Here is a 21,043-nt window from a genome sequence, read left to right on the forward strand (position 1 = left end):
CATAATTTTCTTATTAGTGAATATTTTAATCACACTGAAAACTTTTAACTTTGCATAATTTCTATTAAAAATTGGATTCTTCTACAGATGTCAGAGTTTCTATTAAAAATTGGATTCTTCTACAGATGTCAGATGCCCTTAAAAATTACTAGGACTGCTTACACAATACACAGTATAAACAGGGCTGGTAAGATTTTGGCCATGAGCATAAAACTAATCCTGCAATAGAATTTTTCTGGGACTTTGACTGATAATTGTTGAGGTTTGGAGTGGTGTTCCCCAGTCCCCCAGTCTGGTTCTCTGTACTGCTGATGGTTTCAGTTAAGTGTTAACCATTAGAACTATGTGAAGATGATGAAGAGAGTTTAGCTCATGACTGGTAAAATGTCCTTAACATTTACTCTGCATGGGAATCATTGATACCAAACAATTCTGCTAACAGCATGAGAGCTTGTAGGCTCTCTGTGCAGCAGAATGTACAAAAAAATGGTCACAGGCTTCCTAAGTGATGTATCCTTGTCCCTAAATGCAGCCATCCCACCCTGTTACATTGTTTTTACAGCAGTGAAATTGAAACATGCCTAGCAAAGGCAATTAAGTGTTCCAATCACCTCCTCCGCCCAAACAAGCCCCATGAACAAAACCAACCAAACCAAAAATCAACCCCCAAATGTCAACACTGTCTTTCTTTTAAGGAGGAGATGATAATTAGGGATATCAGCAGAGATTAATGGGCAGATTTCTGCAGTATAATATGACATATTTTTGATAGGCACTTTGTAAGAGAGGGGTAGAATTCATTAATCCTTCCCCCTTACTGCGAAAGGAGAAAGTTGTGGAGTGATTTGACCTTGCTTTGTCTCAGCTTCAGCCTCACTATGCACATTTCAAACCAATTTATTTGTCACACCCTGTGGTGGTAAGCTTTTTCCCCCCCTTAATCTGACCTGTAACTTTGATGCTGTTTTTCGCCCTGCAGTCATAGGCAGAAGCCTAGAAGACACTGAGATCTCTTAAAATGCCTTCTCTGCCCCTGCAGTCCTGCAGTGCAGTAGATCCATGGGGACTTGAATACTGAGCAAATGTGTGGCAGTCAAATGGTCCTCTCTGAAGTCACACTGCACTGGATTTTAACCAGTAAGGTCAGGTTGTCCAGTCCTGGGAGTAACAACTGTGGCAACCTCCATAGCAACCGGGAAACACTGGCAGCAAAAAGCTTCCTGTGTCCAACAGGCAAAAGGGTGAGATTTCTGCACTCAGACTAAGTCCAGATGGACCAGATGTACTGTTACCAATAGCTGGTAAGTCTGAAATACTGCTGTGTCAAAGTACTTGGAGTTATCCAGAACAAACAGCCTTATTGCCTTTGCCAGTGCACAGTTTTGTGAAGAAATAGGGATATCTACTCTCAGCTGGATAGTGTTAAAATGGGCTTTAATGTAGAAGTGATAGTTGCCTTTCTCTTGTTTTGGTATATAACAGGAGTTTGTGCAGTTGTGAAACAAGTTGAAATATTGTGTTGATTTGCCGACTGAAAGATGGATCTTGCAGCAGTTAATCCGCTCTTCTTGCTGGGTTTGCTGGGCTAGTTTTCTGAAATTATGTATATCTGGGAGTCTCCATGAAAAAGTCTTCCAGATTATATTTCTTCGATAAGAGACAAAATATCATCTGAGTGCTTAAACTGCATTTAGTAAAATAAATTGAGCACTTAAAATTTATATGTGGTTGAATTTCCATGCAAATTTTATCCTAACTGTTTCTAAGCAATATTTAAAAAGAAAAAAATTAATGGAAGCTTGTCTACTACATCTTTTGAAATTACCAGAGATAGAATCTCATCATTGATCTTACTGTGACAGCCTCTGAATAGTTATCACTTGTCACATCTGAGCATCTCATTCTTTCTTGTTGCAAGCCATAATCCTACTGTTAATAAAACATGACAGGACAGCTGAAAGATCAAAATATTTCCTCTTAATACATCACTATAAATAAATAACAGGAAAATGTAATCTACCATCAAGTTCAAAACCTGTCACGTTTACTCAGCTTGTCAACTTCAGCTGTAATTTCTGTCTTGGCTTGTAAAACAGGGAAGGTTTGGCTGGGTCTTTGTACAAGAAAGCTTTAAAGGAGAGTGTAGGTACAAGAAAAGAAAACTGGGTTTTACAGAGGGAAACAAATGTTGAAGGGAGGTGAAAGTTATTAATTTCCTGGGGATTTGCACAGCATTTGTAGTTTCCTTAGGTGTTTCTGCCCCTCTGCCAGGTTAGGATTTGGGTGAGTGAAGATCACTGAAGTCAGTGATAAGGGCTCATCTGGCCAAATGCCAGTCTGAAGTATTTTGAATTCAGTGTTTTCAAGCAAAAAAACAATTAATCAAAGTTACTGGGTTCTTGAGGCACACTGGACAGCACTTGCTTGTGTTAGAAATGTCAATACATTGTCTCTTTTCTTCTAACAGGGCACAACTGAGTCCTGCAGATAGCAGCTTTTCCAGGAATGGCTTCTTTGAGAGGCTCCCTGCCCAGGGATCACAGGTATTGCAGTGTGAGGCCAGCTCTGGACCCGTTCTTGTGTTCCAGTGTCATATCTACAGCTAACCCCTGCTGCAGAAGCTCTGTTGTAGTGTATCCTGCCTGGATCACTGAGCCCCTCACCCCCCAGAGGTAAAGTCAAGTTCCTGTTTGAATTTGTGATTTGTTTTTTTCCATGATATCGAATAGGATAAACCAGGCTGGTGTTAAGGATTAATAAATTAGCAGCTTGAACACCATTTGAGCTTTCCCACCCCTGCACTGGCAGTTTTTTAGATGTATTAACTAAAGTAATTTGCTACCTTGGAGATTATGAAGAGCAAAGCCTGAGTAAGCCTCCTATCAAAGAAACATTCCTTTAATATTATTTAGATAAATAAAAGTATCTTGCATTAGCAACCATCTTCCATGCAATGTTTCTAATGCTTTGTGACAGGGGATTATTTTCCCAGTTTTGAACTAGAACCTGTCATCAACCAGCAGCTTTGTTGTTTACTTCTCTGGTTTGCTGTTCCCTGAATGCTCTGGTGTAAGCCATCAGCTCCAGCACTCTGGAGTGCTCCTTTGCTGTGCTCTGTGCTGGAGATGATCCTTTCTCCTGCTCTGAAGGGTTGCATTGTCTTGCCAGGTAGACAGCAAAGGGGATGGTGCAGGTAATGCTGGCCCAGGATTCCAGCATACCCCTGGCTTGCTTTCTGCAAACCCCAAACCAAAGAAATCTGAGTAAAAGCAGGCACTAATGTGCTTTCCCAAGATCAAGGACTTATCCCATCACAAGCAAGTTTTCTGTTTCTTCCCACACAATTTGGCCTGTGGGAGTGCTACAAAATCAGGTGGAGTGCTCCAGTTCTTAAGTCTTACAAGATTATTTTTTTCATGACCTACGGAATCTATTTCTTTCAGGGCTGACCCATTTTCTTTTCTTCGAGGTGCCCATGGATTAGCCACTGCTTCCCCTCCCCTGGCTCAGCATGGAAGAGACTGGGAGGATCAGGGGGCATTGGAAGCAATGTGCCTGTGCTGGTGAGAGGAGAACAAGATGGATTTTATTACCTTGGTACAGTAAAAGAGGAGATAGAGGTGAGTGATGGTTTCTGTGTGGTAGTTGTGGGGATGTGTAATAGGGAGCAGTCCTCACACACCACCTGACTTCAGTGTAGCAGTTTTTGGTTCAGCTGATGAGATTAGAGAACAGATCACCAGGACGGCAGGTGCTTGAGCAGCCCTGTGCTTGTGCTGGCCCTGGGCGCTGAGCCAGGCTCAGCCAGGCTGAGTGCTGCTGCCAGCAGTGCAGGGGCTGCTGTTGTGTGTAGACACAGAACCATGAATAGCATAGGAAAAGGGTTTGTGTTTTATGTACACACGTCCAGCTTGAGTCAGCCACAGACCAGTGGCTCAGGGCCTTTCCAGAAGTGCCAGTGAAAGCTTTAATTCACTGGTTTGTTGGCACTTCAAACTTAACACAAAAGAAGAGCCTATTCTTTCTCAAGAACAGGGAAGTACCTTGTCTCATTGTTGATGGAAAGCCTCTTGACAGGCCTTAATATAAAAGAAAATAAAAATTCCCAACAAACCCCCCAAGAAGCAGAGCTAGTGTTGTATGTAATGAGGAAGGACTTGGGCATGACTGAAGAACAGGCCTGAATGGCTTCAGTGTCCCTTGTTCCTTAGCGCACACAGTGTGGTTTGTGAAATCCAGTTACACTTGTCTATAGCTTTTTCTCTTGGAAAGAAAATACAGATCCTAGTGGTAGTGAATCTCAACATATGCTTCACTCATTCTGCTTTCTTGTGAGTCTCACTGAGGCTTTTCTGGCTGTCTCAATGCTGAACTAACACCACTCACTATTTAGCTGCTATTCAGCCTTGTTTTGGCCTAGTCATATAGGCACAGGATGGTCTCCTAGTGCAAATTTCATTACCTGGCACATTGTGGCCTGTTTTTCAGTGGAATTGTTATTTTGTTCCTGTTAACAGAGTGAAAGAGGCATGTTCCTGGTAGAGTTTGCCAAACCATTTGTGTCACGTGGAAGGCATCCAGTGTGTGTGCAAAAAACAGCAAAAGATGACATCCTGGAATATGTGAACGGGATGAAGCACTCCTTACTCCCTGGAGACAGAGTGCTGGCACCCTGGGAGCCAGAGAGCTCCAGGTATGGCCCAGGAACTGTCCTCACAGGCATTGAGACCAGGGACCCCTTACGAGGTAAGAAAGGTGCTGCCCTCTCCCTCCTCATGTTGCTCTGGAACACAAGTGAGGCTGTCAGGATAGTCTAGCCAGAGTGTTGCTGATAGAGAAATAACAGTGCACAGACTACAGCTTAGTGTTGCTCCAAGCTTGCAGGAGCTGAGGAGACTGCTGATGGATATCTGTGTGTGACCTCACCAGCCTGACCCTAAGGAAGATGTGACCCATAAAAATATCATCATCTGTGTCTGTGGGTGTAACTAGGCAAGGCTGTGTCTGCCGTGTGCAGGACTGTGGCCTTTTCATGATGGATACAAGTGAGATAACATTCAGGAAGCATTCATCTGAGCCTAAATGCTCACATTTGTACCAAATGGTACATCTGGGGGTGATTTTACCACCCACACGTAGGAGATTTCAACAGCTCATTCATTTTTCCCATGTCTGACAGTCGAGTTCCACTGACTTACCAAAATACTATTCTCAGAGCAGTACTGCTAACTTTGGCAGCAACAACAAAAATTACTCCATCAACATTTTCTTGTTCATCTGATGACAAACTGAGAGGAAAGATGCTGCCAGGCCCGCTGTTTTAATGACGGTGCCCAGGCTGCCCACTCACCCTCTGTGACATTGTGGTGAGGTGTCAGAGAGGGGCAAGAGTTGACTCTGCTGCTTGACAGGAGCTGAAAGTTCATAAAACTGCCAAGCCTGATCTGTTTATGTGCACTGCCTAGGCAGGCCGGCTGCTTACTTTTTCTCTTAACAGTCTCAGAAGATGAAGAAATTATGGTCCAGTTCTGGAATGACAAGCAAGTGAAACTCCCCCGTGGTGTGGCTCTGTGGATCCCTCCTAGCCTATGGGAGAGGATTGTGGAGATGACCCACATACCCTTCACCAGCAGGGTGAAGCCCAGACAAAGTCAGGACACCAACTCTTGCATTTTTCCCTGCAGTCCTAAGCCAGCCCTGATTCCTGTTTGTGCTGTACACAGCCTTGCCAAGCACTGCTTGCTCTGCTCTCCCTGCTGGCCACACTTCCACCACCACTGTGATGGTGGGATCTGCTGTGTATCAGCCTGTGTAAAGTGCATCTGCTGCTGCCACCCCTATGCTGCTGCCTGGTGGCCTCTTCCCCCCAGGTCTCTGGTCTTTCAGCACAAATCTGAAGAGGCAGAGTCCAGCAGTGAGCCCTCTCCACGCCTTCTAGAACTCAAAGGCACAAAACAAGGAGAAGAGGCAGCTGTGGCAACATCTTCCCCCTCTTCTGATTCAGAGTGGGAGCTGAAGCCATCTCCCATCAAGAGTACTGTGGGGGACAGTGCTGTTAACACAGGTGCCAGCTGTCTTGAAAAGCCCAGGCTAAAGGATTCTGCAAGACTTGAGTGGAAATGCTGGAAAAGAGGCCACCACAAGTCCCATTCCAGTAATTCAGGTATGTTTTAACAAGCCCACAGGGAAGCAGCTGTCAGGGGGAACAAAACCAAAAGTCTTCTGCACGGAGCAGTCACTTTGCCTGCAGGTTATTGGAATTAATACTGTAGATTTGCATATCAGTCTCCTGTGAGATTCCCTCCCCAATGTTTCTGCTGTCTCATCTGGCCTGCTAGCTCTTCTTTTGGCAGCTCGTCCCATGGAAAAATACCAGAACAATTAATTTCATTTGGAAGCACAGATATTCCTCTCTGTTTCCTGTCATTTTCCTATGCTTTTTATGATGCTAACATCTTCATTAAACTGCATAGCTCATACATGCAGAATAACTTGAAATAATTCCTTTCAGTCTTAAAGTGCATTTTTCTTTCATCTGAAATGAATGTTTCTCCATTTCAGTTCTGGATTCACTCTTAGATACAATTTTACTCCTTCCCAGGACCTGGAAGTCCTAGCAGCACATGTACAAAGGGCCAGCTGGAATCCAAAGCCATGTCCACTGGGGACATGTCCAGTGTGGCCTCAGCTAATCAGAGTGCAATGTTGGAAACCATTGAGCAGCCTCCCAGAGGGCAACTCGCAATGAAAGAAATCCTAAGAGACCAAGATTTCAAGCCATCATTGAGGGTAAGGTAATCTGTATTAATACTGTAGTTATGTAACCAAGAGTTTTGTTTGAATAGAAAAAAATATTCTTGTTAATGGTCTGGAACCTGGCAAGAAGAACACATTGTTTCTAACTTCAGTGTTTCCTAAGGTCATTCACCCCTTTTGTGACAGGTAGGAGAGTCCACCCCTAATCAAACCATAAGAAAAATCCCCAAGCCCTAAGGAAGGGCTGAAGTTACTTGGAAAATAGAAACAATTGTCAGTAGCCATGTGAGCATTCAATAGTGTAGATTTCAATTCAGAAACCTGCCAAATGCCCATTGATATCAACCCAATGAAGTCCTATGTTGAACCCATGGAAAGGTGCTGAGCTCTGCCAGTCAAATTCTGATAGTCACAATCTCTGTCTCTGAGAGATGAAAGCAGATTCTTTAGTAAACAGTCTTTGCCAAATTCCTTCTTTTACTGCCTCACTAGAAGTAACCAGTTTAAACAGCACATCCCTACTGTGAAGCTGGGGGATACAGAATAAGTAAACTGCATCACAGCCAGGAACACCACCACCACCCTGGTTTTTAGGCCTGGTTTCCCTTGGGCTTTAGAAAAACTTGAAAAAAAATAATTAGAACATGAATGCTAAAAAAAGCAAGCAGAGAAATGAGGAAGAAAAAACCTTACAGGAAGAAGGGGGAGATGAAAGAGAATGTCAGGTTCAACAGAAACAGTGCTCTGCACAAGAGCATCAGGGGTACAATTAATAAATTATATACATGAAATCAAATATTAGCTTCTCTGTACCTTCATGATCTTGCTACTGTGAGCCAACTGCAAAGTAAAACTTAAAATGTTCTAAACTTGCATGTTTAGAGATGAATACATTAATAACAGGTCTTGGTGAATAGAGAATACACTGGAATACATCTTGTATTCTCACCATTGGACTCATTAATTTTAAGCAGATTCCTACCAACTTATCAACTGTATGGTTCCTAGTTTCTATTTCTGTTTTATTTTACTGTTGAAATAATCACAGTTACATAATGACACACCTTTGTAATTGATTTCCTAGGAATTTTCAGGCCAGTATGGAGCTCCAGGCAGGCAAGCTCTATGTTAGCAGCATCCAAGCTGTGCACTGAAGTGACATGAGTTGCCTTTTGGTAAAACTAATGAGAAAACAGATTTGTTTCATTCCAGCCCCAAAGCAGCAGCATGAATCACAGTAGTGGATGCAATGTGGTAATACAGGGTATAATGACATCCTTTTGTTCCTGTAAAATAGCCCTTGGTGATTTTAAAGCCAGAAGATACATTGCTACTCAGAGATAGCTGAAGCAGTTTTATCACATGATACAGCCTGCATCAGAAGGGGCTTGCAGCAAACAAGTAAAATTAGAGGGCAGGCTTCCCAGAGGTGCTCTCTGGGGGGCTGATGTCCTCTCATTGCAGTCAACAAAATCCTCCAAACTTCTGAAGTAGAAAAGTTTTTAATCAAAGCCTAACAGCTTCTGAAAATCCTTTGTTCTTACAGTACAATTGTGTGTTTCAGCTGTAAATTTTTTACCAGCACGGAAAACAGACCATTATTAAAGCTATGTGAGGCAGAGGTACAGCAGGAAAGCAGCAGTTAATGAAGACATTGATGCTTTTTTTAGACTAGACTTCTCAGGGATTTGTTTTCTGTCCTCCAGGAAGAAGGCTTGGCAGCATCAGAAAAACAAAGATACAAAGCAGCATCAGATGATAAACGTAAAGTGACTTGTGTTGGAGATGACAAACCTGATGTTACAGACCCTGTCAGAGCTTACTTGCAACAAAGCCGAGAGAAACATGATCAACTGGAATTCACTACTTGTACAACTGATCAAATTCAGGGCTGAAATTTCAGGTAAACTGCTTCTACTATATCAGTGTTATATTTATTAAGCAAATTAAGCTCTGATTCAGTTACTGGCTCAGTAGAATATCTTTAGGGATGACTATGTATTTTTAATAACTGAGAAACTCTCTTTTCTTGAGCATCTTGAGCATCTTGAGCATCAAACTTGAGCATCCTCATTCTTTACTGCAAGGTGTTACATTAAATTCCTACTATTTGTACTTCCTATTAAAGTCCAACTATTTGGACTTGACTTTACAGTTCTGGAGAGATCAGATGAACTAGTATGAACACTAAAAGCCTGAGCAGATGCACAGCAAGAGTCCAATAAACCTTCAATTTGTTTACAGTTCTCTGGAGTGAGCCAGAGAAATTCAGCAAAGCAATTTCTGTTTGTAGAAAGCCAGAAGGAATGGAGAAACAATACAAGCTGACAGCTGAAAATATTTTTTTCAGGATTAAAGCAGAAGAGAAAGTAGCCAGAGGCTAAAGGACCTGCTACTGTAGACACAAACAACAAAATGATTAGCATTCAAACCACTGATTTTTATTTTCTGATGAAAATGAGCTGAAACCTAATAACAGCAGCTACAAAAAGATGGCAGATCTATACAAATCACATCACTAACTCTAAATGTGGAATCTGGTCCTTTGGGAAAGTTAAGCATCCAGGGAGTTTCACTAGTGGGACTGCTCGTGTTTAAAGCATATGAGCTTGGCCATGAGCTTGGCCATAAGCTGCAGTGTGCAGTTGCTCAGCAGTAAATAGGATAATTCAGGGAACCCCCCAGCCCTCAGAAAAGGGGTTAGCCTGGTCTGCAAAGCAACAGGACTTGAATCAATAGTACACATGCCTATATTTAACATCCAATATATACTCTAGCACATTTCCAAGTCAGGGTTCTAGGTAGTGAATTTCATTTCCATTTTATTTCTTTACCAGGCTAGAAAAAGTACAGATAGGAGAGTGGCTTGTGAGCCAGCTGCTCTAAAATCAGTGCCAACCTACAGAAGCTAATGTGTACCCATATTCATACCCCACAGATCATGCTCTCTATGATCAACACTATGACTTGAGGCTTCTGTCTGAGGGTAATATAAAAGAAGCTGTCACCACAAAGGCTTGATCATTTATTTTATTCCACTGATTGTATCTTTAATTGTTTTGAGCAGAAGAATCTGGAATGACACAGTCACATAATTGCATTTAAAAGGCACACGATGTACAAATATTTATAAAAATCAGTGTACAAAGTGGGCTGCATATAATTGCATTAAGTAGAAAACAAATATACAGGCCATAAAAATGGAGTCCCAAAGAGGAAGTTACTATTAAAGTGCTAACAAGAAAAATATATTTATAGTTCATTACATGCATTAAAAAGAGCCTCATATCTTATTCCTGCTATTGCCAGGAAACAACAAATGTCACAGAACAAAAGTTAAATCAACACTTTGTCCTGCACTGACATCTACTACGTGGGTTTGTTGCACCATGTCCTCTGACATTGCTGTGACAGAATAGGTGCCAGGAGAAACTTCAATGTAGAAGTCTTTGGGAAGTCTTCTGGGCTTTGAGAGGAAAACAAAAAAGCTGCATTACTAGTTAGTAATCTTAGATTAAAAGAAAAAAACAAATTGTGTTTGGGTAAAAAAAATACATTTCGGCTACTATGTAAATGTATTAAGGTTTTTCTAAACATATAGAAGGCAGCGTGGACCAAACTGTAAAATGTTTCTGTCAGTACAAAAATTAGCAAGTGCCATACTCAAAGTATTTTAGCTAATGTTTCAATCAATGGAAGTAATCACTGTGCTGTAATCTTTGTCTCACAAAACTGAAAGTTACCAATGTAGACAGTTTGGAACATAAATCTGGAAAACATTCCCTACACCAAGGGTACTCCCACTGATTTATACTGTGTTACAGACTCCATGTTTCTCATCTTTTGTGGCTTAGAAGTTCCTGAAATTGATTTGCTGAGGTGTTAGGCTTTGAAAAATAAAAACAGTTTTCTTCTCTTGAGGAACAGGAGCCTTCAGAAAGTCTGTGGGAGGGCCAAGTGCAAGAATGCCACAATCTGTTTTCTAACTAATTGTGCAAGCCTCTGTATGCCCATTTGACTGCCTATACATATATTATGATTGTGAACGCACCACTGGTTAATCTTCTGTGCCATCAAGGTCTCCCCATCTGTCACAATTTTCAATCATCTTGATTCAAAATGATAAAAGAAATGCTATCAAATACCTCCACTTAAAACCAAAGTATTCTGTAAACTTACATGTCTGGATGCTATGGAACCTTCAGTCCTCTGGAAAGAAAAAGATATTATTTTCTAATGATCCAGCACACCAGGCAAATCCAGGGCAAATGAGGGGATGCTTTATGTGCATGAAATTTTCCCTCCACAAAAGGACTGATAGGACACTGACTGGTGCCAGAAGTTACTCTGCCTTCCCCCAACCCAACACAAGGCTTGGATCAGTCCAGGTTTTTTAAGTCCATAAGGTCAAGCTGGATAACAATTGCCCCTTAGCAAGGGAAGGAATAACCTTTCATCAAAACCAAAAGTATCTACTTACCTGTTCTGTGGAATCCTGCTTAATTTCTACTCTCCTGCCATGGTATTTGCAGAAGTGTTTGATTTCACGCTCTTTGCATTTGTGGGTTGCCATAGCACCATAGTACTTCTGGACAGCAACAGAAAGAGAAAATATTATGTGGGAGGCATACTTGCAGCTACTGCAGATTTACAACTGAAAGTGGAACTACAAAGATATTGATGCTGTGTATTAATTGGCTGGTTTGTTCTCAGTGAGGGTGAAAACAATGCCTGTTTCTCCAAAGGACACCTGCTTTCTGATACAAGACTGTATCAGACAGGCCTGATCTTAGATGCCTGTTTCCTGACACAGTATGTAGGGTAGGGACTCTGACACCTCAGAACAGAATTCATGAAAATGTCAGAGGGAATACTCTGGAAATACCTGCCTGATCAGGCTGTTCAAGAAAAGCCCTGGTGGAAGAAGGGACAGTTTATGGGTCCTTAAGAGGACACATATGCAAGCCAGGTGCTCTGCAACCCAGTCAGTGAAGACTGGTTCTGCAGGGCATGTGCAGCAGCAGTGCTCTAAAAGCAGGACACATTAATACTGAAAAATCAATCAGTAAAGAAGCAGAAGTGTCCTCAAGGCTGGTACCATTTGCGTAGCAGTTCTGAGAAGTGTACTGAAGTCCACAGCAGCCCTCTTCTGGTTCCACTGCAAACTTATTGGCATCTTCCCCACTACAAATTAAACGCCTGAGTGCAGTTCTGCTGCCATCTGTTGTCACCACAGAACTCCTCCCAAGGTTATATTTCTGATCAAACTGACCAAAAAATTCCAAAATAATCTGTCTTATTTCACTTATGTTTTTCTTGTCCTTGACTGTCAAGACTAAATATAAGCAAAATAAGGCAAATAGCAATTCTTAGCTCCAAATTGACTTCTGTGTTTTGTTCCTTGAGCTTATGCACAAATCAACAGATCTGGTTGCTTGTATTGCAATTTCTGTGGAGCTACATCCCAAAATACATCACATGCTCTGACCTCGTGCATAATGGTTCACAGAGCATCTCTTACATAATGGCACAGAGCTAAGAAATGAAATCCAGCTTTTGGTAAGAAATACGGGTAAACTTTGCTCCCTTAGCAACCCCAAACATCTCATCTTAAATTACAATTTTAATAGTTTGCATTTAAATGCCTAAATGGTTATGTTCAGCTGTGGATTTTTATTTGCACTTTGTCAGCTTTATCCATGAGCTTACAGGACTGACAATTCCCTCCTTTTAGGACTCTTCTTCTCTACAGAAATGACTGAAGCAGCACTGTCTTGGCTGATACATAAATGTGGAAGTCATCCACTGCTTGTTCCAACTCTAATACTCTCAACAGGGCACAAGATAGACCCACAGAATAATTTAGGTTGGAAAACACCCTTAGGATCATAGAGTCCAACTGTAAACTTGGCACTGCCAAGTCACTGATGAGTCCCTCTACACTTTGTTTCTCTACACTTTACATCTACTGTAAAACCCTATCCTGCCCCAGTTGTTTTAGGATTATCTGGTTACTGTGTACCTAGTGCTTTGGAATGATAAAGGAGTTGCTTAAGAGCTAATCACTTGGTGTGTTTCAAGTACTGTTTTCTCTAATTTAATTGCAGACTTAGGCTCTGTTATTAGCCCTGCAGGCAGTGAGCTCCCTGCTGCATCATAACAGATCCTGAAGGGCAAAAACTGCAATGGAATTCTCACAGCCAGTAGCTGGGCTGCAGGGCTGTGTTCGCAGGATGGGCTGGCAGAGGTTGGCTCCCAGTCTGTCCACCCAGTAGAGAATGACACCTGCCAGCCAGAGCCAGCATGAGACCCATGGAGCTGTGCATGGGTATGCCATACCTCTCAATTTCTACTCATCACGAAGAAAGAACTGAGCCCACACTCCTTATCCAGTAGCAACATCCCAAATCCAGTTCGACCTGGTTTTGTCTGTGATGGAGCTAGTTTTCCTCCTCGTAGTTGGCACTGTGGTGTTTTGGATTTAGTACAAGTATGGTGTTGATAACAAACTGATGTTTTGGTTGTTGCTGAGTAGTGCTCACCCTATGTCAAGGATTTTTCAGTGTCTCATGCTCTGCCAATGGAGAGGTACACAGAAAGCTGGGAAGGAGCAGGGCTGTGACAGCTGACCCAAACTAGCCAAAAGGATATTCCATACCATTGAATGTCATGTATATAAACTGGAAGAGTTGTCTGGGGGGGATGACTGCTTTTTGGGGACTGGCTGGGCACTGATCCATGGGTGCTGAGCAACTGTATTGTGCATCACATGTTCTTCTTGGGTTTTATTTCTCTCTCCCCTTTTCATTACAATTATTACTGTTGTTAGCATTAGTATTATATTTTTCTTTGTTTCAATTATTAAAGTGTTCTTATCTCAACCCATGAGTTTTATTTTCTCCTAATTCTCCTCCCCATCCCACCAGGGATGTATGGTACTTAGTTGCTGGCTAACAGGGGTTAAATGATAACAATACTGGGCAGGGGGAGGGGGCTTAAACCCTAAATTCAAAACAAACACATGACACAAAGCATCTTTTCACTCGAGATTCAAACTCTCCCTTATTCCCACCACCCAGAAAAGGCTATCAGTTCATGTTCCCTTGTTGACAACAAAGGGTCACTATGTCATAAGGCCATTCCTCAGCAGAGATACCCAGAAGCACAAGAAAGATTCCATACCCTGTGACACAATGTAATTTATGATGTCACCTGACACTTCTGTCTCTCTAACCATACTGCCTTTCCACCAAGACATGGAGAAACTTTCTGCTAAAATCTATACCGGGCTACTGGTCCTGTCTGCAGGAAATGCTGACAGTGGTGTTTATCAGCCAAGGTGGTACCAGCTCAGCTGCTCAGGACAGCACCGGTGAAATGCACCCTACCACATGATGCTGAATGCCCCAAATTCCTTCAGCTCGGCCGGCACCGCAGGCTCACTGGCCGAACCCTTGCCATACCATGAGCAATCCTGAAGGCGAATTGTTGCACTACAAGTAGTGCCAAGAGGCCTCTGCCAGGCACATGATGCACATTCCCCTTTGGACGGGTCAGGGGTGACTCCTCACCTCGCATTCCTGTGACACTCCTCTCATGAGCTTCACAATGGAAGCGAACGCTGCATTGAGGCGTTCCCGGTCTTGATCCTGCAAGGAGAGACATGGCTGGTCACTCAGCGTGCCGCTGGTCGCTGAGAGCCGGAGGGTGGCGGCTGGCTGAACCGCACAGCCCTCGGGGCTGTCTCCGGGGTGACACAGTCCCGGTGGCACAACGCCGCAGCGCCGGGGGCAGAGGGCGGGGCCGGCAGCTGCCCGCGGCGGTGTGTTTGGGAGGGCCCGGGCCCGCACAGGGCTGTATGTACCCGTATCTCTGAGTGTATCTGTACCGGTGTGCGCGGGCTGTGCACAGCACCGACCAGGCCCGCTCCCGCCGCGCGCCTGCCGCGCGCCACATCCATCCCGCCGCCGCCGCGCGGCCTCCGCACTGCGCACGCGCGGCCGCCCCGCCCCGCCCCCGGCCCCGCCGCCGCTGGGGGGCGCCCCCGCCCCAACTCCGCCCTCAGCCGGCCCGGCCCGGGAGCACCGGGGCAGCTCCCGCTGGGGTGCAGCTCCGCGGAGGGCTGCGGGGCTTTTGTTTTTCCTTCACGCCCACGATACGGAGGGCTCGGGGGTCTTTGTTTTTCCCTCACGCCGCGCCCCGCCCTGAGGTAACGCGGGAAAGGCGCGTCCGGACAGGCTTTCCGTGAAGGGTCAGTGAGGTGCCCCGGTGCTGCTCCCCGGCTGTCCCCGCCGTGCGACAACGGGGAAGAGCCGAGAGAAGCTGGAGGTGCTGAGCCCTGCCGTGCCCCGTGGTCTCTGCGGTGGCAAGCGGTGGTCTCCTCGTGTTTTTGTTCAAAGTTTTGCGGCACGACTTAGCAGTGACAGTAGGTGGCGATGGCTGGCCGAGTGACGGGGTGTGGGCCAGAGGGCAGAGCTGCACACTCGCGGCATCCGCTCCCCAAATTCAAGCCCTTTCCCCACGGTCGGTGAGAGAACCCACGCAGCGAGCAGGATTTGCCGAACACGCCGGCTCTCTCTTCGGGAGCTGGGTGTGTCCCAGGAGGGCTCCCCAGCAGGGCAGTGCCAGGCTGCGCACCGCCCGGAGTTACCGGAGCAGCTTGGGAAGCGGCTGTGGCTCCGTGGGAGTTGGAGCCACTCTGAGGCTTCACTAACCTCGTGTGCGCAGAGGTGACAGTAGGAAGGGCAAAATAAGCACAGACATTTTCTTTAAGTGCAGCATGGCCCAGGTTAACGTGGGCACCCTGATCCTTCAAGTCCTTCATTCTTGTTGAGAGCTTTGCTAGCTGTAATCTCTTTGGCAAACAAGAAAAATAATCCTTTCCTAGTTTACATTTTGTTGTCATCTTCCAGTTGCTTAACCAGAGCAGCAGCCAGCTCCCGGGATAAACAAGCCCTTCACAGGCTGCTTGTTCATTAAAACATTGAAAGCCCCCATTCAGTGTTCAAATCCAACTTAACTACAAGTTTGGTCTCCCCTACTCAAAAGAAAAATTAGGCAAGTTGCTGGAGTGCTTGAGGTCTGGAGAACTGAATGCAACATAAATGGGGGAGAAGAGTATTAATTGATAAAAGCAATGTTAGTGTGTTTGATGTGGTGGAGAAGCAGCCAGAACAGACTGCTTCCTGCTTAATTGAAAGTTGAACATCTTTGTTTGCCTCATTCCTTGTTAGCAATGGTCTCCTGGAGAGGTGAGTGCGTTTTCTATTTTATGCTCTTGTGAAATATACTTGTGAAATATACTTGTAAAGGCTCTCCTATGTCATTTTCATAACAGGGAGAGAAAACTCTATTCATTTTTCATTTCTGCCAGGTACTTGTAGCAATAGCTTGTTGTTCAGGAGGTAAGTTATTCCTGTTGTGTTGAAATTTAAACTCCCACCATTTTTTGATGTTTGGTGACACAATACTCTTTTTGCAGCTGAGTAAATACATCTGTCCCAAGAAGGCTGACAGCTGAAATTGCTTTTGCTTTGAAACACACATTCACATCAGAATCCAGATGACAGTTATCCTTATTTCCTGTACATTCATTCTTTTGACATATAATGGAGGTTTGTGAAATGCTGGGCATTTCCACCAGATTCCTTGTTGTGTGGGATGATGGATCAAAATATCTGAAGACAATGTATTTCATTTTGCTGGTGAGATGGCAAAAGCCACGAATAGTTTATCCTGAGCACTTGGTTCTGGGTTCAGAGAAGTATCCTTGTGTAGGAAAGCTCGTAAGCATCTGCCTAATGCTGAATACCATTTTGCTTCCATTTCAGTCAAAGGAAAGAAAATCAGCAAGTGTTTAAAAGTTCCAGAAATGTGTAGTGCTGGAATTTCTATTTCAAGTTGCAGAATACACATGTTGCTCCTTATTTTTCTTCTGTACCTAATATCATCTGGTTAATCTATTGTGAAGTGACTTGTTTTATAAATGCCTACAATAATACTTCAAGATCTAGGAGCAGCATCTGTATTTTGCAATAATCATGGTCCTGCTAACAGCTAGCATCCTGCCTCTTCTGTATGATTTTAATGTCAAAAGTTTTGGGTGGGTTTCTCATCTGCCAAACCATCAGAAGCCATGGACACGTGTGCCAGGGAGGTGGCCCGCGTGGAGAATGTGCTTTATTGTGCCATGCAGGTACCTTCTGCACTCCTGGTACACACGATGCCCTGGGAGGCTCTGGTTTGGCCGTGCCAGAGAGCGGGGCACCTCGGGCTCCGCTGCCCAGGGAACAGAGAATTCCCCAGTGCTGCCAGGAGCTGCTCCCAGGAGGCTGGATCTGACCCAAGGTACCCAGAGTGAAGTTCAGAGGCACGCCGCTGCCTCTCTCGTTCTCCACAGATGCTGGTAGAGCAAGCTACCCCGCGGAGCTCGGGAAAGGCCCGGGAGCTCCCCCGTTCCCAGCTCCCTGATGGGAACCATCTGCCCCGCGCTTGGCGCAGGAAGCGCGCCGCCCGCACTCCTCCTTCCTTCCGCTCTGCCCCGCAAGCGGCTCCGTGCCGAGAGGAGCCCCGCGCTCGTAGCGTTTTAAATAAAAAGCAAGCGGTGTCGCCCCGGGGATAGAGCGAGCAGGAAGGCTGTCAGTCGCGGGGCTGAGTTCTCCCCTCCTCCGCCTGTGCACATCGCATCTCCCCGCGGACCGGCCGGCCCTGCCCGGCGGCTCCCCTCCCTCCCGCTTGTCCGGGACCCGGGTTTGGGGCTGGGGGGCGGCGCCCACCCCTCCGCGGCGCCGGAGCCGGGGCCGGGGCCGAACGCTGCCAGCGGGAGCGGTGGCTCGGCCGCCCGGGGCTGCAGCCCGGGCCGGGCTGAGCTGCGCTGGGGGAGCAGGTTTCTTTGTTGGCTGCCGGGTGACTGGTTCCCATTAATCTCCCGCACTGGCCGTGGCCGTCTCCACTTCCTGCCTTTGCATACTTCTCTCTCCCTCGATCTCAATCCCTTCCCACCCCCTTCCCTCCCCCCTTTCTTTCCCTCTTCCCAGCTTCTCCAAAAAAGCTACAATCGCCCGTGCTGCGGGACGGGGGCTGCAGGCGGCCGGCGGAGGGAGCGCATCCCTGCGCACCTCGGTAAGGGCCGGGGAGTCGCGCTGCTGGGCGGTGGTCGCCTCTGGGGAGCGGGGCAGGGGAGCGGGACTGGCGGGACAAACGATCGCTAGTGCTCCGGGTCGCCGTTTCTGCGCGCCGAGAGCCTCCCGCGAGCGGGGCGGGCCGGGGATGCGCGGTGGCGGCGGGCGGCCGGAGCTCGCCGGGCGCTGCGGGTCGCCGGACCGCGCAGCCCCCGCTGCAACGGAGCCGCCGGAGGCTGTGCCGGTGCGGGCCGGCCCCGCGGTCCTTGCGGGACCCTGCCCTGCTCTGTCCCGGGGAGCCAGATGGGCGGGGGGACCTTGCGCACGGGCGGAGCGGGGATTCGGTGCTCCCGCGCTGGTGCCACCGCCGTGCCTCGCGGGACGCTGCTTTGTGCGTGGGTGGCGAGGGCAAAGGCACCGCGGAGGGACAGAGCCCGCAGGACCACTTCGGCCGGACCCGGTTGGGGTACTCCAACCCAACTGCGGAGCCAGCGCTCCGAGCGTGGGGCTGAGCTGGGGGAGACGGGGAGCTGCAGCACTTCTCTTCCAATGCCCATTCGCATCGTCGGTCCAGCCGAGTGCGGTGTTTGCGTGCGTGTTGAAAAGAGTAGAGGAGCCACCTGGACTCCGGCGGAAGACTTTAGGATCCCAGGACAGATTTGGCTGAAGAGCTAAGGGAGTTCTGCAGCAATTCACTTGGTGGGAAAATCAGATGTCCTGCTCTTGGCTTGGTACCAAACTTTTGTGTTACTAAGGTCAATACAACCAAAGAGTAGCAGTTCCATATGAGAGAGCCTTCTTGTGTTCACTCCAGTTTTATCACTCAAATGTACTTTGATATTAGTAGTCAAGCTGAATGAAGCCGGATGCATAGTATTATTGCATGGAGTATGTCAGTAGTAGTGTTTTCTACACCCTGCACGGACTGGGAAATAGGTTTCCTTTCATTTTTATGCTGACTAGTCAATCTCTAACTTGAGACATATATTAAATAATCCAATAAAAATATCTAGAGTGATCAAAACCTTTGGAAGGTGAAGGCTGAAACTGTTAGTTGTGGTCTGGTGTTTGATGATAGGGTGAATTGAAGTGAGGTTGAGTTGCCTTTAAGACTTAAGAATGTTTTGTTTATACATGATTAATTTAGAGTTGGTGGACGAAAATATTCCATATTGTGGAAGGGGAAGTTAACAGAGCAAAGGCATGAGTATCATGCATTTAAGGTGAGATTTGAGGAAATAATTTATGTTTTAAATTAACTTTCATTAATTTAACTTTCATTGTGGTAATCATGTTATGCTGGTGGCATAGTGGAAATCTGTTACCAAGTTGACATGTAAGATTAAGATTTATGGGTTTGACCATTCATTTCCCTCTTGCTTTAAAATAAGTTATTTAAAGGAAAACTGCAGCACATTTAAAACAATGGTGATGACTTTATCAAGTTACCACAACTATAGTCAAGTACCTTTTAAGGTTAGCTAAAGTCTATCCCCTGTTAAGAGTGACTAGACTGACATGAAATTGATATCTTTCTTCTGGGGTGGAACCAGTTTCCTTGGAGAGTATGGAGTGAGGATGGGGCTTTTGGGAAGCAGTGGTAGGAATGGTGGTGCTGGGCCTCACTGGGGTGTGGAGACTATCCTGCTCCTACAAGGATGTAACATGTGTTTTCCTCACATGTGCAGAAATAACAGAGCCCTGCCTGGCCTGGCTTTCTGCTGCTCCCTTCAGGGTGCTAAACTCCCCCAGCCAGCTTGTGCAGCATAGTCACTGCCCTTCCTGGCTCAGGGGAAGGGGAGAGGTGCCTTCTGTCCTCTCCTGCCCCTGCAGCATGTTCGTGCTGTGGCTGCCAGAATGTGCTCCAAGAAGCTCAGGATCAAGCATTGCCCTTTCCCTTTGAGCAAGTGACTTAACGTACACTGTAGCTCTTTAAGGAGTGTGTGACCCCTTATTATTGGTGACCCTGCAAACCATTGTGTAATCTGTTGACTGTAACATACCATGCCAATTTATTCTTGGTTGGGAAGTCTTGCCAAGGACTTGATGGAATAGCATGATTTTATCCACTTTATTGTTTTCATTGTGTTTCATAAACATCTAAGACCCTCTGGGAAGAATCACTGGGGCGGCTGGGCCTCCTTTTTTTAATTGCTGGTTAAATAAATGTTGCCAGTTTAAAAAAAAAAGAAAGTGGTATGCAGGATCTCAGAATGCCTGGAACTACTAAACACTCATGTTTAGGAAGCACAACTATTTTTAGTGTAGGGGCATTTAAAGAAATGATACAAGCCCCTTGTGAAGAGGTCACTGTGAAGTACACTGAAGAGCCTGCTTTTAACTGGAAAGCAAACCCAAGTTTCCCACAGCTGACCAAAGGAAAAGAACCAGATTTGTGCTTTTCCCGCTTAACTGAAGAGGCAAAGAATGGTTTTTTTTTTTTTTAGTTTACAGTAGTGGGACTGAGGAGGTCCAAATTCTTATCATACAACAATAACAATAATAACAACAACAACAAAACCCTGATCTTGATTACACCCTTGCCTTCCTGATTTCCTCCAGCAATTATCTGCAATGGAGATGTAGGACTGAAAGGCATTTAACACTTTTGGAGAGGGGCTGGGAACTGGCAGCTGAGAATATGGTGGTTCCCTTGGGATCTGTGTTTGTGGGAGGTCAAAAGTCTCTTGAATGGATCCATGGTTGCCATCCTTTTCTATACCTAAAAGGGTAGGGGTAAAACTAGAAAAGGTAAGAAAAGGAAAGAAAAGGGCATTCCTGTTGAGAGCTCAGGTTATTTGGGATCCTAAATTAATTCTGAATATGGGACTGAGGTTTCCAAATAAGTTACTGGAGAAGTCCTTCCTCAATTCATCTGTCTGAAAAATGGAAGTCCTTGCTTTGGATGGCTTAAGAGAACGTGGTTCAGGTCAAAGTCACCACTGTGTGCTGCAAACATAATGTTGTCTAGAAGGTCTTGAGTAATCTAGCTATGTTTAATGTAACCCAGGCTCCTGCAGGGTGGAGGACCAACATCTGGACTGATCAAAATGTACCAAATGATAGCAGAGTTGATTTTTGTCCAGATTTTATTGATGTCTTGTTTAAAATAAGTTCAGTTTAGATTACGAATTTGAGTTTTTTTCCTTTTTCCCCCCTTTTATTCC

At 45.5% G+C, this 21,043-nt stretch overlaps 3 protein-coding genes and 1 long non-coding RNA gene across 10 annotated transcripts in view; 2 read left to right on the plus strand and 2 right to left on the minus strand.

Annotated features, from left to right (window-relative positions):
* The first annotated feature begins 211 nt into the window (after positions 1-211).
* On the plus strand, positions 212-13,637 carry C5H11orf16 (chromosome 5 C11orf16 homolog). Its single transcript, XM_085063162.1, has 9 exons — positions 212-1,301; positions 2,468-2,672; positions 3,470-3,620; positions 4,518-4,746; positions 5,498-5,650; positions 6,005-6,163; positions 6,602-6,789; positions 8,463-8,659; positions 9,107-13,637. The coding sequence occupies exons 2-8, from the start codon at positions 2,506-2,508 to the stop codon at positions 8,649-8,651; spliced, it is 1,236 nt and encodes a 411-aa protein (XP_084919288.1). The 5' UTR covers positions 212-1,301; positions 2,468-2,505; the 3' UTR covers positions 8,652-8,659; positions 9,107-13,637.
* Positions 2,883-5,342, minus strand: LOC146436690 (uncharacterized). The gene is made up of 2 exons (XR_014852754.1): positions 5,199-5,342; positions 2,883-3,235 (listed from the first exon to the last, which is right to left on the minus strand). It is a non-coding gene; the product is annotated as an uncharacterized LOC146436690 (long non-coding RNA).
* AKIP1 (A-kinase interacting protein 1) lies at positions 9,772-14,741 on the minus strand. Its single transcript, XM_085063163.1, has 4 exons — positions 14,645-14,741; positions 14,328-14,405; positions 11,237-11,344; positions 9,772-10,222 (listed from the first exon to the last, which is right to left on the minus strand). The coding sequence occupies exons 1-4, from the start codon at positions 14,714-14,716 to the stop codon at positions 10,079-10,081; spliced, it is 402 nt and encodes a 133-aa protein (XP_084919289.1). The 5' UTR covers positions 14,717-14,741; the 3' UTR covers positions 9,772-10,078.
* A 654-nt stretch (positions 14,742-15,395) lies between these two features.
* Positions 15,396-21,043, plus strand: part of DENND2B (DENN domain containing 2B) — a 152,854-nt gene continuing 147,206 nt past the window's right edge. For 4 of the 7 annotated variants that reach the window (XM_085063172.1, XM_085063174.1, XM_085063167.1 and 1 more), the window contains exon 1: positions 17,322-17,877. The gene's annotated coding sequence lies outside the window, so the exon portion shown is untranslated. Of the gene's footprint in view, positions 16,008-17,321; positions 17,878-21,043 lie in introns of those variants that run through there. The other 3 variants (XM_085063168.1, XM_085063166.1, XM_085063170.1) reach the window with 2 other exon arrangements.

Source organism: Lichenostomus cassidix, chromosome 5 (assembly GCF_008360975.1).
Source record: "Lichenostomus cassidix isolate B80296 chromosome 5, HeHo_3.0, whole genome shotgun sequence".
Taxonomy (NCBI): domain Eukaryota; kingdom Metazoa; phylum Chordata; class Aves; order Passeriformes; family Meliphagidae; genus Lichenostomus; species Lichenostomus cassidix.